This window comes from Grampus griseus (assembly GCF_964374135.1).
Source record: "Grampus griseus genome assembly, chromosome: 4".
Lineage (NCBI taxonomy): Eukaryota > Metazoa > Chordata > Mammalia > Artiodactyla > Delphinidae > Grampus > Grampus griseus.
Window position 1 is genome coordinate 45,789,834 of NC_138997.1, and position 15,987 is coordinate 45,805,820.

Here is a 15,987-nt window from a genome sequence, read left to right on the forward strand (position 1 = left end):
GATGCCCATTCTACAATGAGGTGCTACCTCATTGTAGTTTTGATTTGCATTTCTCTACTAATTAGTGATGTCGAGCAGCTTTTCATGTGCCTCTTGGCCATCTGTATGTCTTCTTTGGAGAAATGTCTGTTTAGGTCTTCTGCCCATTTTTTGATTGGGTTGTTTGTTTTTTTAATATTGAGCTGCATGAGCTGTTTATATATTTTGGAGATTTATCCCTTGTCAGTTGCTTTGCTTGCAAATATTTTCTCCCATTCTGAGGGTTGTCTTTTCATCTTGTTTATAGTTTCCTTTGCTGTGCAAAAGCTTTAATGTTTCATTAGATCCAATTTGTTTATTATTGTTTTTATGTCCATTACTCTAGGAGGTGGATCAAAAAAGATCTTGCTGTGATATATGTCAAAGAGTGTTCTTCCTATGTTTTCCTCTAAGAGTTTTATAGTGTCTGGTCTGACATTTAGGTCTCTAATCCTTTTTGAGTTTATTTTTGTGTATGGTGTTAGGGAGTGTTCTAATTACATTCTTTTACATGTAGTTGTCCAGTTTTCCCAGCACCACTTATTGAGGAGACTGTGTTTTCTGCCTTATATATCCTTGCCTCCTTTGTCATAGATTAGTTGACCATAGGTGCATGGCTTTATCTCTGGGCTTTCTATCCTGTTCCACTAATCTATATTTCTGTTTTTATGCCAGTACCGTATGTCTTGATGACTGTAGCTTTGTAGTATAGTATCAGGGAGTCAGGGAGTCTGATTCCTCCTGCTCTGTTTTTTTCCCTCAAGATTGCTTTGGCTATTTGGGGTCTTTTGTGTCTCCATACAAATTTTAAGATTTTTTGTTCTAGTTCTGTAAACAATGCCATTGGTAATTTGATAGGGATGGCATTGAATCTGTAGATGGCTTTGGGAAGTATAGTCATTTTCACAATATTGATTCTTCCAATCCAAGAGCATGGTATATCTCTCCACCTGTTTGTGTCATCTTTGATTTCTTTCATCAGTGTCTTATAGTTTTCTGAGTGCAGGTCTTTACCCTCCTTAGGTAGGCTTATCCCTAGATATTTTATTCTTTTTGTTGCCATGGGGAATGGGATTATCTCCTTAATTTCTCTTTCTGATCTTTCATTTTTAGTGTATAGGAATGCAAGATATTTCTGTGCATTAATTTTTTATCCTGCAACTTTACCAAATTCATTGATTAGCTCTAGTAGTTTACTGGTGGTATCTTTAGGATTTTCTATGTATCATATCGTGTCATCTGCAAACAGTGATAGTCTTCCTTCTTCTTTTCCAATTTGGATTCCTTTTATATCTTTTTCTTCTCGGACTGCCTAGGACTTCCAAAACTATGTTGAATAAGAGTGGCAAGAGTGGACATCCTTGTCTTGTTCCTGATCTTAGAGGAAATGCTTTCAGTTTTTCAGCATTGAGAATGATGTTTGCTGTGGGTTGTCATATATGGCCTTTATTATGTTGAGGTGGGTTCCCTCTGTGCCCACTTTCTGGAGAGTTTTTATCATAAATGAGTATTGACTTTTGTCAAAAACTTTTTCTGCATCTATTGAGATGATCATACAGATTTATTCTTCAATTTGTTAATATGGTTTATCACATTGATTGATTTGCATATATTGAAGAATCCTTGCATCCGTGGGATAAATCCCACTTAATCATAGTGTATGATCCTTTTAATGTGTTGTTGGATTCTGTTTGCTAGTATTTTGTTGAGGATTTTTGCATCTATATCCATGAGTGATATTGGTCTCTAATTTTCTTTTTTTGTAGTATCTTTGTCTGGTTTTGGTATCAGGGTGATGGTGGCCTCATAGAATGAGTTTGGGAGTGTTCCTCCCTCTACAATTTTTCGGAAGAGTTTGAGAAGGATGGGTGTTAGCTCTTCTCTAAATGTTTGATAGAATTCCCCTGTGAAGCCGTCTGGTCCTGGACTTCTGTTTGTTGGAAGATTTGTAATCAGTGTTTCAATTTCATTACTTGTGATTGGGCTGTTCATATTTTCTATTTCTTCCTGGTTCAGTCTTGGAAGGTTATACCTTTCTAAGAATTTGTCCATTTCTTCCAGGTTGTCCATTTTATTGGCATAGAGTTGCTTGTAGTAGTCTCTTAGGATGCTTTGTATTTCTGCGGTGTCTGTTGTAACTTCTCCTTTTTCATTTCTAATTTTATTGATTTGAGTCCTCTCCCTCTTTTTCTTGATGAGTCTGGCTCATGGTTTATCAATTTTGTTTATCTTCTCAAAGAACCAGCTTTTAGTTTTATTGATCTTTGCTATTTTCTTTGTTTCTGTTTCATTTATTTCTGCTCTGATCTTTATGATTTCTTTCCTTCCACTAACTTTTGGTTTTGTTTGTTCTACTTTCTCTAGTTCCTTTAGGTGTAAGGTTAGATTGTTTATTTGAGATTTTTCTTGTTTCTTGAGGTAGTATTTCTGTAAACTTCCCTCTTAGAACTGCCTTTGCTGCATCCCATAGGTTTTGGATCGTCGTGTTTTCGTTGTCATTTGTCTCTAGGTATTTTTTTATTTCCTCTTTGATTTCTTCAGTGATCTCTTGGTTATTTAGTAATGTATTGTTTAGCCTCCATGTGTTTGTGTTTTTTACGTTTTTTCCCCTGTAATTTATTTCTAATCTCATAGTGTTGTGGTCAGAAAAGATGCTTGATACGATTTCAATTTTCTTAAATTTACCAAGGCTTGATTTGTGACCCAAGATGTGATCTATCCTGGAGAATGTTCCATGAGCACTTGAGAAGAAAGTGTAATCTGCTGTTTTTAGATGGAATGTCCTATAAATATCAATTAAATCTATGTGGTCTATTGTATCATTTAAAGCTTCTGTTTCCTTATTTATTTTCATTTTGGATGATCTGTCCATTGGTGTAAGTGAGGTGTTAATGTCCCCCACTATTATTGTGTTACTGTCGATTTCCTCTTTTATAGCTGTTAGCACTTGCCTTATGTATTGAGGTGCTCCTATTTTGGGTGCATATATATTTATAATTGTTATATCTTCTTCCTGGATTGATCCCTTGATCATTATGTAGTGTCCTTCCTTGTCTCTTGTAACCTCCTTTATTTTAGAGTCTATTTTATCTGATATGAGTATTGCTACTCCAACTTTCTTTTGATTTCCATTTGCATGGAATATCTTTTTCTGTCCCCTCACTTTCAGTCTGTATGTGTCCCGAGGTCTGAAGTGGGTCTCTTGTAGAGCATATATATGGGTCTTGTTTTTGTATCCATTCAGCAAGCCTGTGTCCTTTGGTTGGAGCATTTAATCCATTCACATTTAAGGTAATTATCAATATGTATGTTCCTATGACCATTTTCTTAATTGTTTTGGGTTTGTTTTTGTAGGTCCTTTTCTTCTCTTTGTTTCCCATTTAGAGAAGTTTTTTAGCATTTGTGTAAAGCTGGTTTGGTGGTGCTGAATTCTCTTAGCTTTTATTTGTTTGTAAAACTTTTGATTTCTCCATTGAATCTGAATGAGATCCTTGCTGGGTAGAGTAATCTTGGTTGTAGTTTCTTCCCTTTCATCACTTTAAGTATATCATGCTGCTCCCTTCTGGCTTGTAGAGTTTCTGCTGAGAAATCAGCTGTTAACCTTATGGGAGTTACCTTGTATGTTATTTGTTGTTTTTCCCTTGTTGCTCTGAATAATTTTTCTTTAATTTTTGATAGTTTGATTACTACGTGTCTTGGCGTGTTTCCTTGGGTTTATCCTGCCTGGGACTCTGCGCTTCCTGGACTTGGGTGGCTATTTCCTTTCCCATGTTAGGGAAGTTTTCGACTATAATCTCTTCAGATATTTTCTCGGGTCCTTTCTCTCTCTCGTCTCCTTCCAGGACCCCTGTAATGCAAATTTTGTTGTGTTTAATGTTGTCCCAGAGGTCTCTTAGTCTGTCTTCATTTCTTTTCATTCTTTTTTCTGTTCCACGGCAGTGAATTCCACCATTCTGTTTTCCAGGTCACTTATCCATTCTTCTGCCTCAGTTATTCTGCTGTTGATTCCTTCTTGTGTATTTTTCATTTCAGTTATTTTATTGTTCATCTCTGTTTGTTTGTTCTTTAATGCTTCTAGGTCTTTGTTAAACATTTTTTGTGTCTTCTCGATCTTTGTCTCCGTTCTTTTTCCGACATCCTGGATCATCTTCTCTATCATTCTTCTGAATTATTTTTCTGAAAGATTGCCTATCTCCACCTCATTTAGTTGTTTTACCTTGTTCCTTCATCTGGTCATAGTCCTCTGCCTTTTCATTTTGTCTATCTTTCCACAAATGTGGTTTTCGTTCCACAGGCTGCAGGATTCTAGTTCTTGTTTCTGATGTGTCTGACTTTTCTTTCTTATTTACATTCTCTAAAATTATTTACATTCTCTTCAGTCTCTGCCTTTATAAGTGCAAGTGTCTATCATACAAACTTACCAAAATGTTCTCATTTTTAAAATTTTAAGTTCATTTGTTATTCACTAAGACAGATGGGGAAATGATTTGATTTAGAATAAGAGCCTGATAAATAAGTGGACATTAAATATGTATATGTTGAATTGAAATTGAAATGTTTTTCATCATATATGACAGTGATTCAAACGGCTCCAGTGCTCTGTGGTATCATTCTCTTTGATAAGGGATAAGTTAGGCAAGTTGTTGCATCATTGTTAAGTCAGTTCCTGGTCTTTTGAAATTCTATGCCTAACATATTTTTAGATCCTAAAAAAAACGAAATCGGGACCTAATCACAGATTTTAGTACAGTTTCTGTTTTACCATCTTTTTCTGCATTTGTGTCCTCCTTCATCTCTTATGCTTCTAAGTTATTCTTTAATATTTAAAAAAAATTTAGAGTAGCAAATTACTTCATTATTACAGCAGTGATTATTGCAAGAGTAGAACAGTGCTGTTGGTCACCCCATTATTAATTTGTGGTTACATAATAGCGTGGCATTTTCTTTTTTTACCCTGTTGTCAGATACTCATCAAACTTCATATGTTTTGTGTTACGTTAAAAATTTCTCAATGAGAAATTATTTTTTATTCTCTTGAACCAAAATAACTCCTAGATGATTGCCTTTAAAATTTAATATCTTGAAGTGAAAGAGTCTTTTGGTAGGAAAATGAGCCATCAAAAGTATTTTCAAAGTTATACAGCAAGTCAGAGGCTAAGCTCAAAATTAAAATCTTGTGATTGACAACCAGTATTTTTTAGAGGTTGACAAAACTTAGCGTACTTATTAGAGAATAGCTCAAATGCTTCTAGCCTCTCCTCAGTTGCTACTGCCACATTTACTCTAGGTTCACTGTGGCCATGTCAGCATCTGTACTCCCCTCTGCCATCATTTAATACTATCCTCATTCAGGTGTCAAGAACTGAAATGGGCACTTGGCCTCACACACACTCAAAGCTGTTGCCAGCATCAGTATTAAATCTTGTGCTTCCAAACTCTAAGTTACTGGAACCACTCAGCTTTGGTATGAAAAGTTGTCATTTATAATGCAGAATGTATCATTAAACTTGAAGTGTTCTTCACACTCATCACATTTAATGCTACCTAGTTAAAATATAGTAAATCAGATTGGTTTGAAACAAAATCAGATAAGCTAGTATTGCAGTATTAGATAAAACATTTCTTTATTTTCAAATAGTGTTTTAAATTTTTCATTATTTTAAAGGAAAGATTGTTTAACCTGTAAGAGAAAGATATCTAAGATGAAATACTGAATAGATTTTTAATACCACATCTAAGCAATTTTCTAATAGCTTCACAGTCTCAGCCAATAGAAACAACTGGAAAAACATGCAGGAAGCTTCAGAACAGACTGGAAAGCTTGCAGAATCTGGTAGAAGATTTACAGATGAAGAATGAAGGTACAGTGTACATTTTTGGAGAGATCTTCCTTGTTCAAAAGAATACTCACCTTCCCTTCAGGTTAAGCCTCTTATCTGTAGTCCCACTGAAAAGGATCTTGAACAAGAAATTCAGAAACCTTAGTCAAAATATGAGTGTCTTAACCATGCCTAATGCCTGGATTAATAGTGTGACCTTGGGCAGGTCACTTTAGCCCTGCTCTCCTCTTTCATCTAATAGGGATGATAATATGGCTGACTAGCCCTCAATAGAACACATGTTTTGAGCGGCTGATTTCACATGAGACTTTCCCATACACTGTCTTTCTTGTCCCTGTTAGGTCTGTAGATGAGAATTTGTATGGCAGTAGCCAAGATAAGTTTGCAGTTAATAGCCAGAAAACAAAACAACAGTATTTAGCCTTATAGAGGATTTAAATTAGCATGGGTATAGGAGACTGTGCCACCCCATGAATCACTCAATAAAAAGATAAACTGCATATAAATATACTGAAGCAAAAATAAATAATAAAAAATGAAAAAAAATTAAATTTAAAAAATATATACTGAAGCTCTCCAAATGAGAAACTGTTGTACTCTGCAGATGATAGACAACTTTTGGGGCATAAATTCTTAGTGGATGTTCCCATGGATTTGGGAGGCTGTCATGTTTTATGATTTGCTCACATGAATCCAGGAGCCTTTGTCAGAAAGAAATTAATTTTGGAGGACACGTTATTCTCATTTCATCTTCCATCTCTAGAGAATATAAGTTGCTAGATGGAGGATAATAAATAATTTTCTAAGAATAAATCCTTTTAAAATAAATTTAACCTTATTAATAATAATAGTTGTTATTAGCATTTATTGAGCACTTACCAGCTATGTGCCAGGCCCTGTACTCAGTGTCTTACTAATTAGCTTCACAACACTGGGAGGTGGGTGCTAATATTATGTCATTTGGTGATGAGGAAGCTGAAGATCACAATCAGTCAGTAAGTTTTAAGTCACACAATGAGTAATAGAGCTGGGACTTGACCTCTGCAATTTCTAGCTCCAAAATGCACATTTCTTAATGTACTAAAGTTATTCCAAATTGTTACTAAAGAAAATTAACAACTTCTTTATGATAACTCCAGATGCCTGCATATATAAACATAAAGGAAAATGTTTGAGTTTAAGTTTATCATAACTTTTTTAAGGAAGATGCATTATCTTATTGACCCCATTTTTATTCACACTTTGACTTATATTTCGGACTTTATCTGAGTCATCCTACCATGTAATAATCCAAATGGAAAACATGTTGTATTTGTTTAAAAAACTTCTTAAAAGTTTTTTTAGACAAATACTTTTTATTGGATGCATTGTCTGGGTAGAGTGTGTCTTGGAAATTCTGCAATAGCTATTTTGGAGAGAATTTGGGGAACATTTATCAAAATTTAAAGTGCATGTATTCTTTTACCCAGAAACTCTACTTCTAGCAATTTATTCTGCAAGGAGACATTGTACATACAAAAGTCTGAAGTATTTCCTATAGCATGTTCATAAACAAAGATAAGAAACAACTTTTAAAAATTTATTTACTAACATGGGGCATCCACACAATGGAATACTGTGCAGTCATAACAAATCATGAGCTGAACTGGAAAGAGGTTGACGTTCTGTTAAGTGAATAAAAGCAAGCTACAGAACAATTTCTACCACATATTTCCATTTGTGTAAAGAAGAAAACTCTGTGTGTGTGTGTGTGTGTGTGTGTGTGTGTGTGTACACACGTGAAGATACTCACTGACAGGTTTACAGTGATGACCTGGGATGGGGAAGTTCAACAGATTGAGGGAACAAAATCAATGACCTTTACCCCTCTTTGTACCCTTCTGAGGTGTTCAAATTATTTACAATTAGTATGTATTACTTCTATAACAATAATTATCATGTTCATTTATTTATTGGCTGTGCTGCACAGCTTGTGAGATCTTAGTTCCCTGACCAGGGATTGAACCCATACCCTCAGCAGTGAAAGAGCAGAGTCCTAACCACTGGACCACCAGGGAATTCTCTATCATGTTCATTTAAAGCAACTGAAAGAGCAAAGATTTACCCTTAGCTCTGTTTCATAATTTCAGTCTTTTAAAAAATATGCTACTTTGCAGTTTTTGAGAACTTATTGAGCTCAGGATGTATCTATTCTGTGGTAGCAAGCTGACCTTTTAAGAGGTGCATAATAGTATTTAGCCTGAGTAATGTTGCTTTTCTAACTTTGCTTTATCAACATTTTCAGCAATGTCTTCAATGATCAGAAATCAAGAAGAGAGGATACAGAAAGTGAAAGACCAGGAAAAAATGTTACTAAAATGATACATTGCTTGCCTATTCTTTACAGAGAGATGATGCCCAATTAATTGTGGTGTTACTTATAATTAGTGCCTTTTTCTTTTTATGTGAAAATTTAATAAAAGATACCCTGTCCTGTAAACTCTATTTTGAAATAAACTAGTCTTCAGCGCTCTCTCAGTAAAACTTAAAAGCAGTACTAGCTAGAAGCAAAAGTACCTAATAGGTGTTATTTTGTGCTAATACCAGTGTGTTGGAATAATCACGTGTTTTTTTGTTATCTTTAGTGGTGCTGAGGCAATAGCCTTCTTCTTTTTCAGCTTAAAATGCTTCTTTCACATGAAATTGAAAGATGGGGTATAATGCCCAGAATGGGAGGACAAACTCCAAGGTACTGACCAGGGTTCCTTCTGTGACCCTGAACTCCCTGTTTGTTCTGTCAATATCAGTGAATGTAATCACATAACTAAACATTGTGGCCCGTAATCAAAACTTTTAGAAAAGTTTTCTTTTTACATATTAATAACTAGGAAGCAAGAGAGAAAAAGGTTGTTATTCTTCAGCCAGTGGGTAACTTCTGCAGATTGAATGGATTCAGTCTGCCTTAATTAGAGTTTAATAAATTAGTGGCGTTTGTATGTGGAGTGTTTTCCAACGCCAATAACCAATTCTCTGTGGGTACCAACTGGGTGTCTATGAGTCAATTCCATTCTGACACTACCTGGGGTTGGTGTCAGATTGTACAGATTTAAGGGCTCAGTCCCACAAGACTGCCCCTACTTCAGACACCAGTCACAAGTCCTGGGCCACCTATACTTTTTGACTGACAGGCTGTAAATTGGGGGTTCCCACATCCTCCTCTAAAGTTTGAATAATTTTCTAGAAGTGATCATGGAATTCAGGAAATTGCTTTACTTACTATTACAGTTTATTATAAAGGCTGTAACTCAGGAACCGCCAAATGGAAGAGATGCACAGAGCAGGGTATGGGGTGGAGGTGTGGAGCTTCCATGCCCGCTCAGGGCTCCCGGCACCTTGTGTTCGCCAACCCAGAAGCGCATTAAATCTCACCATCTGAGTCGTTATAGAGCTTCTTCTCCAGCCCCGCTCCCCGTCCTGGAGATCAGAGTGTGGCACTGGAAGTTGCAAGCCTCCGATCACTTGGTCTTTCCAGTGACCAGCCCCGGCCCGAGGCTATCTAGGGGCCCCATCTAAGTCACCTCACTAGCAGAAGCTCAGGCGTGATCTAAAGGGCCTCATTATGAATAACAAGATACTCCTATCTCTCAGGAAATTCCCAGGGTTTGAGGAGCTCTGTGCCAGGAACAAAGACCAAATATATTTATGACACTACAGGATGTGAACCAAATAAAAGGGCAGAAGAACAGATACAAAAATGTTTACATTGTGCCAAGGACAACAGGAAGGACTTCCCTGGTGGCGCAGTGGTTGAGAGTCCGCCTGCCGATGCAGGGGACACGGGTTCGTGCCCCGGTCCGGGAGGATCCCACATGCCGCGGAGCGGCTGGGCCCGTGAGCCATGGCCGCTGAGCCTGCGCATCTGGAGCCTGTGCTCCGCAACTGGAGAGGCCACAACAGTGAGAGGCCCGCGTACCGCAAAAAAAAAAAAAAAAAAAGACAACAGGAACAGTGTCACAGAAGCCTGTACTCCCGTTCCACAGTACAGCTGTCACTGAGAAACTGCTGCCCAACTAGAGACTGTGTCCCAACCCCACTTTCCCTCTCCCTACCTGGGGACACCTACCTGCCCAGTTCTCACTAATGACACGTGGACACAGCAGTTTGTGGTGCTTTCTGGCCCAAAGTTTTAGTGGGGTCTTTCCTTACTTTATTTCCCCTTCCACAGGCTGCTTACAGAGGACAGTGAGGTCCTAGGGGATGGAGGAGCCACAGGACAGGAGCCCGGGTGATGACCTGCAAGGAAAGCTGCCCTCCCGCCAGGAGCACCCACTGCTGTTTAGTGAGGGAGAAGTAAGCTGCTGTCGTTGCAGCCTTCTTACACGCTGGGGTCTGTGACAGCGGGTGGCGCTCAGGGTAACCAGTGCAGATGACACGCTAAGCAGGGCGTAAGTTACCACCACAGCCCTCATGCTTCTCCCTCTAAGCACATCCGATTTTAAATAACAAGTTTTAAAAATATAAAGTTTAGTATTATATGTTATCTCTTAAATCAGTTGGCTTTACTGAAAATTTTTTATTTCATCAGGTAATGATAAAATGGCTAATGATAGAACTCTAAACGGATTTTGACTGTAAATTGTTTTCCCTTTAGTTTGACCTAATAGAAATGCTTGGGCATTCTGTACGGTAATGGTGAATGCCTCTGAAGACCTCACTGGTAGAATATAAAATTCACTGTGAAGTCTGTAGAAAATATATGTGAATTTAACACAAAAGTGCTATGAGCCCAAAACAGTTCTTAAAGCACTTTCTAACAGTATTTTCAGTTGGGTTTAGGCTCTTTTCAGCAAAGACCATCTATAACCAGGATTAAACGCTGTTTTGCCAATAGATGTTACACTTATTAAAAGTTGTTTTAATATAGAATTAATTTTCAAATACAGGCATGTATAATATGCCTCCAAACAAAGGTAAAGTTTTAAAAGAAATATTCTAAAACTTCCTTCTCTAAAGGGAGAAGAACAGACTCTGTGCCTCTTGACGTTTGCTTTTTTTCTGTGTCATTAGTGGAGACAATATTAGTATTTTATTTTACATCTAAGCTATTATGGTACTAAGATTTATACAAATAATTCAGACATTTGATAAAGATGTTAAAACTCAGGTTTTATTATTTGTTTCAGTTATAATGGCAAAGTTTAAATGTTTATTTCTTCCCAGAGCAAAGATGTACTTCCGTATCACTCTCCTGTTATAATTTTGTTACCTACTAGCATGAAGGGAGAGGGAAGAGGGTGAAATGATTGCTATGGGGCAGTCCATCTGTCAGCCCAGAGCTGCTGTGAGAGGAGGGGCCATGGGGAGAGATAGTCCTGCAGGAGGCCCGTGAGGAAATGACGGGCGTGTCCCACCCTGCAGTCCGGCGGGGCCTGTAGCTCCCAGCTCTCTAAGAGGTGTCATTCAGGCCCCCTTGCTCAGCCTATACCCTATCCCCCTTCCTGTTCTTTCCTCTTGGGCTGCTCCTGCTAACAGGCTCTGATTAGGCCCCTTGTTTGTACACCAGCCGTTGATCATTAAGACAAAAACATACTTGCTACCCTCAAACCATACATGGCAAGTAAAATCAAGCAAAAAACATTGGGAAGTCTTAATGCATTACCTTATATCCTGGCTAATCACATCTAGTGACCAGATATTTTCTAATCACAGTTCCATACGATGTTAACGATTTTTAAATATAAAGTGTGTATGATTAAAGGGAGCATTTCTCCAGCTGTACCAGTACAAAATCTCCTTTTGAATAAGGCGTGTTTTACTCTGCTGCTTCAAGAATCACCCGAGGCTCAAGCCTGAACCCTCTGCAGCTGGTTAGTTTCTGTGCTCCGTGACCAGTGCACATCTGAAGTCTAGCCAAGCCCTCCTCAAGACCACCAAGCCCTAAAGTAATGATGGACCAGCATAAATCCATCCATCAGTGCCACAGGAAAAAAAGTCCACACTCACTGGAAGCATCATCTACACATTGGACAAAAGCCACTAGCAAATCTGAAACAACTCTGATGGCTAGACTGGGAGTTTCACTTCCTTTATTTTAAATTATCCAGGGTGCTCCACAACCTTAGCCTCTTCCATGTTCTATAGCCTCTTCGCTACTTTGCAAATTGAATCAGTGAATCCCCCACCACTTGTGAACCACTTTATCCTCATGGCCAGTCTCTAAGGATCTATTGCTGCATTCTTCCCAACGGGTAACTTCCCCATTCTCTACTACCACGAACTTCCATTCCACCACTGTGTCTGCTGGCAGGGGCACAGAGCGAGACCAGAGCCCGTCCTTGCTACACTGGAGTGGGATGTAAGTGTTCCACCTCCCAAGACTCTCATGGTCTCCAGTTACTGCAAGGCATTGCACACCAGCGCGTGTGATATAATGGACCTGGAAGCTGACACTAACCTGATGAGCCTCTGAAGACACTGCTCCTACCCTTTTTGGTTTCACATCCACTTCCTGACCTCTTGCCTCCACGAGAGTGCTTCTGTCATAGTCCTGCTTAGAGCTTAACACTGGAGACTCAAGACTGCCACCCAAACCAACATCGCCCCAGGATGCGTGCCGGGACACCATCTCCCAGTCCACGTGGTCAGCCCGGGCCCGACTGTCCAACTGTGCGAGGCTCACTCCTTCTTGCGCTCTGTCCAGGAGCAGGTTGCTAGAAGGCAGCTTCTCTGCCAGACATGGAGCTGTTTTAGCAGTTTTCTCTTGGCCTTTTTGGAATCCCCATTCTCCTATAGGAGATCCAAGGCTTTCGTTTCCTGAAACGTCAGAGTAACTTCTAGAGTTACCAGTCTCAGAGGTAGCTAGAGATTGTGTGTCTGGAAATTGTCCAGAGGGAACATGTGCTCTTGAATTGTCACGGTTACTGCCTTCTCCAGAAGGACTCTGCAGTCTCCATGCTGCTTCCTGCAGGTCACCAGGGCCTTTAGTCGTAGAAACCAAACATCCATTGCTTTCTTGAAGATGCTCTAAAAAACAAAAGGAAAAGTGTAATAGTGTTGTGCAGTTCATGTGAGAAAAAGGTTCAGTCGGGCTGAGAAAATAGTTTTAGTTTTTAAAGACTTGGCTACTAATCTATCTGCAGTTCACAAAATTTGCCTCTATTAAAATCAAGTACTTAATTACCTGGTGTGTTCCCAACTGTGCTCTAAGAATATACAGGCATATCCAGTAATAAAAGACACATCCAGGAGTGTCAGTGTGCCAGCACAAGAGTGTAAACGAGGTGGCAAGCTGTAGAGGCAGAAGTGTAACCCTGACATGGTCCTGGATCTCTGCAGTCCAGGCCGTACTGGCACGCCACCAAGTCGAGTTGTTTGGCTGCCATCATCGAAAAATGTCCAGCCTGTGTGACGAAGAGCTGCACGGTTACCCTGCAAACCAGATGAGTACACTTGTACTCCCAGGAACTGCGTGCAGGTCAGGGATTGGCTCTCACAGGTGCGGGCAGGTGGTCAGCAGCAGCTGTCACTGTGGGAGAATACAAAGGACAGCAGTGCATGGCTGGGCAAGAGTTGGGGGTGAGGGTGGGGAGGGTGGCTGGATTCGCCTTGCACACCCCATGTGCATCAGGAACCTCTTCGACAAAACACAGGCATCTTATATCCCCTCCCACTGCATACTTTAAAAATATATTTTCTTGGGACTTCCCTGGTGGCACAGTGGTTAAGAATCTGCCTGCCAACGCAGGGGACACGGATTCGATCCCTGGTGCGGGAAGATCCCACATGCCGCGGAGCAACTAAACCCGTGCGCCACAACTACTGAGCCGGTGCTCTGCAACAAGAGAAGCCACCGCAATGAGAAGCCCGCGCACAGCAGTGAAGAGTAGCCCCCACTCGCCGCAACTAGAGGAAGCCCGCGCGAAGCAATGAAGACCCAACACAGCCCAAAATAAATAAATAAATAAAAATATTTTTTCTTAAGACTACACAATCCAAGCTCCCTCAAGACTCAGTTTCATTCTTGGCCACCTCATTGATAGTCCAAATAGCTCCCTACAACTGAGGTCCCCAACCCCCGGCCCAGACCGGTAGGTAGAGGTCAGTCCTCTGTTAGGCCCCCGCGGCACAGCAGGAGGTGAGAGGCGGGGAGCAAGCGAAGCTCCCTCTGCCGCTCCCCATCGCTCGCATCACCGCCTGCACCACCCTCCCACTCCGCCCCCTTCCGTGCAAAAATTGTCTTCCACGAAACCTGTCCCTGGTGCGAAAAAGGTCGGGGACCGCTGCCCTACAAGATCTTATTCTCCAAAACCATACAATCAGCATATGCGGATTGGGGGAGATGACGGTGGGAAGGGGGTGGTCTTGTTCAATTTTGTCTCTTTTTAATGGTGGTGTTGGAAGTGAGACGTAAACAAATATTACTCTGAATCCCCAGTCTTTCGACCTGAAACATGAGTTAGGCTTTCAGGAAAAGAAGATAAATGAGCTCTCTGCAGGAGAGGCACAGGGGCAGATTTTCAAGTGGCTTACACATGAACGCCACTCCACTACAGTTTACAGATGTCATTTTCACCACTAGGCTGGAGTCCAGGCATGGGCAGCTTGCCAAGGGAGGGCGCTGGAAGGTAAGGTTCTCTGCCAGTGCTCTTAACTTTGCCTAGTATACAGGGTCTAAAATACAGAGATGGAAACCTAGATGTCAATTGTACTCGTCGGAGCAGAATTAAGTGTCTCTTCCCTGGGGTTTCAGACAACCGTGCACTGTTCGGGTGAGCGTGGGGGAGGGCCGACAGCTCCGAAATGGGCGGCCATCGAGCAGCCTCAGGGCTTCAGCCCAAGCCTTCAGGGCCAGAGTCCAACCTGAACTTTGCCTCCCCGACAGAAGCGTCCAGACATGGGAGGCTACTCGCTGCGCCGGTGTTCCCAAACACAGCTCTTCCGTGGGGTGAGGGATGGGAGGCCATGAGGCTATGGGATTGGGACCGAGACAGTGTCCCTGCTCGGACAGAAATTGGAGAGGGTCGTGGGATCTCCGAACTCTAAGCACCCCTTTCCGAAGGCCCGGAAGGGGCGCCGCCGCTGCAGCAGCCCGCACTGCACCAAGCTCCGCCAAGCAGAGGAGCCCATCCCCGCTGGAGGAGCAGGGGTAGGTCCTCAGGGGCGGGCGCCGAAGGCAGCGACTCAGCGGGGCGCGGACCTGGGACAAACCGCCTGGGCATCCCCAGGGCCTCGGTGTAGGGCGAGAACCCCACCCGGCGCGTGCGCACCAGCCGGAGAAAACGCGAGCCGCGGGGAGGGTCCTGCCCGGGCTAGGAGAAGCTAGTCCTCGGGAAACCTCCAGGTGGATTTCCACCCCCTGCCCCCTCCCGCGGGTAACTTCAGAGCCCCCCGGCAAATATGCCCTCGAGACACAGGGAGGAAGAATACCTGGTTTGGTGACCAGCTCCCGCCTAGAAGGTCCAGGGCTCAGTCCGCCGCCACCACCCTGATCGCCTCCCGGAGCCGCAGCCTCCCCTGGAGAGGCGTCCTTCCCCTGCTCCGCATCCCCCTCCTTTCCCGTGTCCCGCAGCAGCCAAACGAAAAGCGCTCCGGCCAGACCCCCTCCGACCAGCAGGGCGGACCAGACGGCGCCCATGACTGAGAGGCCGCAGCTGCGGGAGACGACGGCGACCGAGACGGGGGTTCGGGTCACGCAGGCAGAGCCACACCTACCCAGCCCGCTGCAGCCTTTTACGGTCCCCGGTGGCGGGCGCTCCCGCGCGGGGCCCAGCCCTCCGCGACCAAAACTCAACTTTCCCAGCCCCGCCCCATTCCCCGCCCCGGGGCTGCAGCCCCTGGTTCTGGCAAGGCGAACACGCGAGCGCCCTCCTTCTCCAACATTTTCCCTTCTCGACCCCGCCAGTCGCCGGCGGCGGGGAGCACCCGGCGCAGGGTTCCAAGTGCGTCCCACGCGCGTGAAGCGTCCAAGGGCGCACGGCTCCCGTGCGCAAACCCGTCGCCTTCTTTTCCTGCTCCGGCTGCAGCTCAGGTGCAGCCCTGCCTGGGACAGCGCCGGCCACCTCGGCGCCTCCTCCCCACAGACAATCAGTAGCAGTGCGGCCCGAGCTTCTGGCACTTAGACGCTGAAGAGGCCGACGTGCATCTGCGACAC

At 42.5% G+C, this 15,987-nt stretch overlaps 2 protein-coding genes across 2 annotated transcripts in view; one reads left to right on the top strand and one right to left on the bottom strand.

Annotated features, from left to right (window-relative positions):
- The window catches only part of CCDC158 (coiled-coil domain containing 158), a gene marked incomplete at both ends in the record, with an annotated part of 84,667 nt that extends 76,448 nt beyond the window's left edge, over positions 1–8,219 (top strand). Inside the window, 2 exons of the mRNA XM_082653701.1 lie at positions 5,772–5,879; positions 8,143–8,219. Coding sequence (XP_082509827.1) covers positions 5,772–5,879; positions 8,143–8,219 — 185 coding nt within the window. The remainder of the gene's footprint in view (positions 1–5,771; positions 5,880–8,142) is intronic.
- A 2,783-nt stretch (positions 8,220–11,002) lies between these two features.
- On the bottom strand, positions 11,003–15,987 carry STBD1 (starch binding domain 1). The gene is made up of 2 exons (XM_082653920.1): positions 15,264–15,987; positions 11,003–12,860 (listed from the first exon to the last, which is right to left on the bottom strand). The coding sequence occupies exons 1-2, from the start codon at positions 15,469–15,471 to the stop codon at positions 12,004–12,006; spliced, it is 1,065 nt and encodes a 354-aa protein (XP_082510046.1). The 5' UTR covers positions 15,472–15,987; the 3' UTR covers positions 11,003–12,003.

What these genes read in the sequence shown, in the direction of transcription:
- STBD1 (XM_082653920.1), bottom strand. Translation starts at nt 15,471, where the DNA reads ATGGGCGCCGTCTGGTCCGCCCTGCTGGTCGGAGGGGGTCTGGCCGGA. An exon ending in GGAGCTGGTCACCAAACCAG is followed by an intron (nt 12,861 to 15,263) that starts GTATTCTTCCTC and finishes TTTGTTTTTTAG; the next exon opens with AGCATCTTCAAGAAAGCAAT.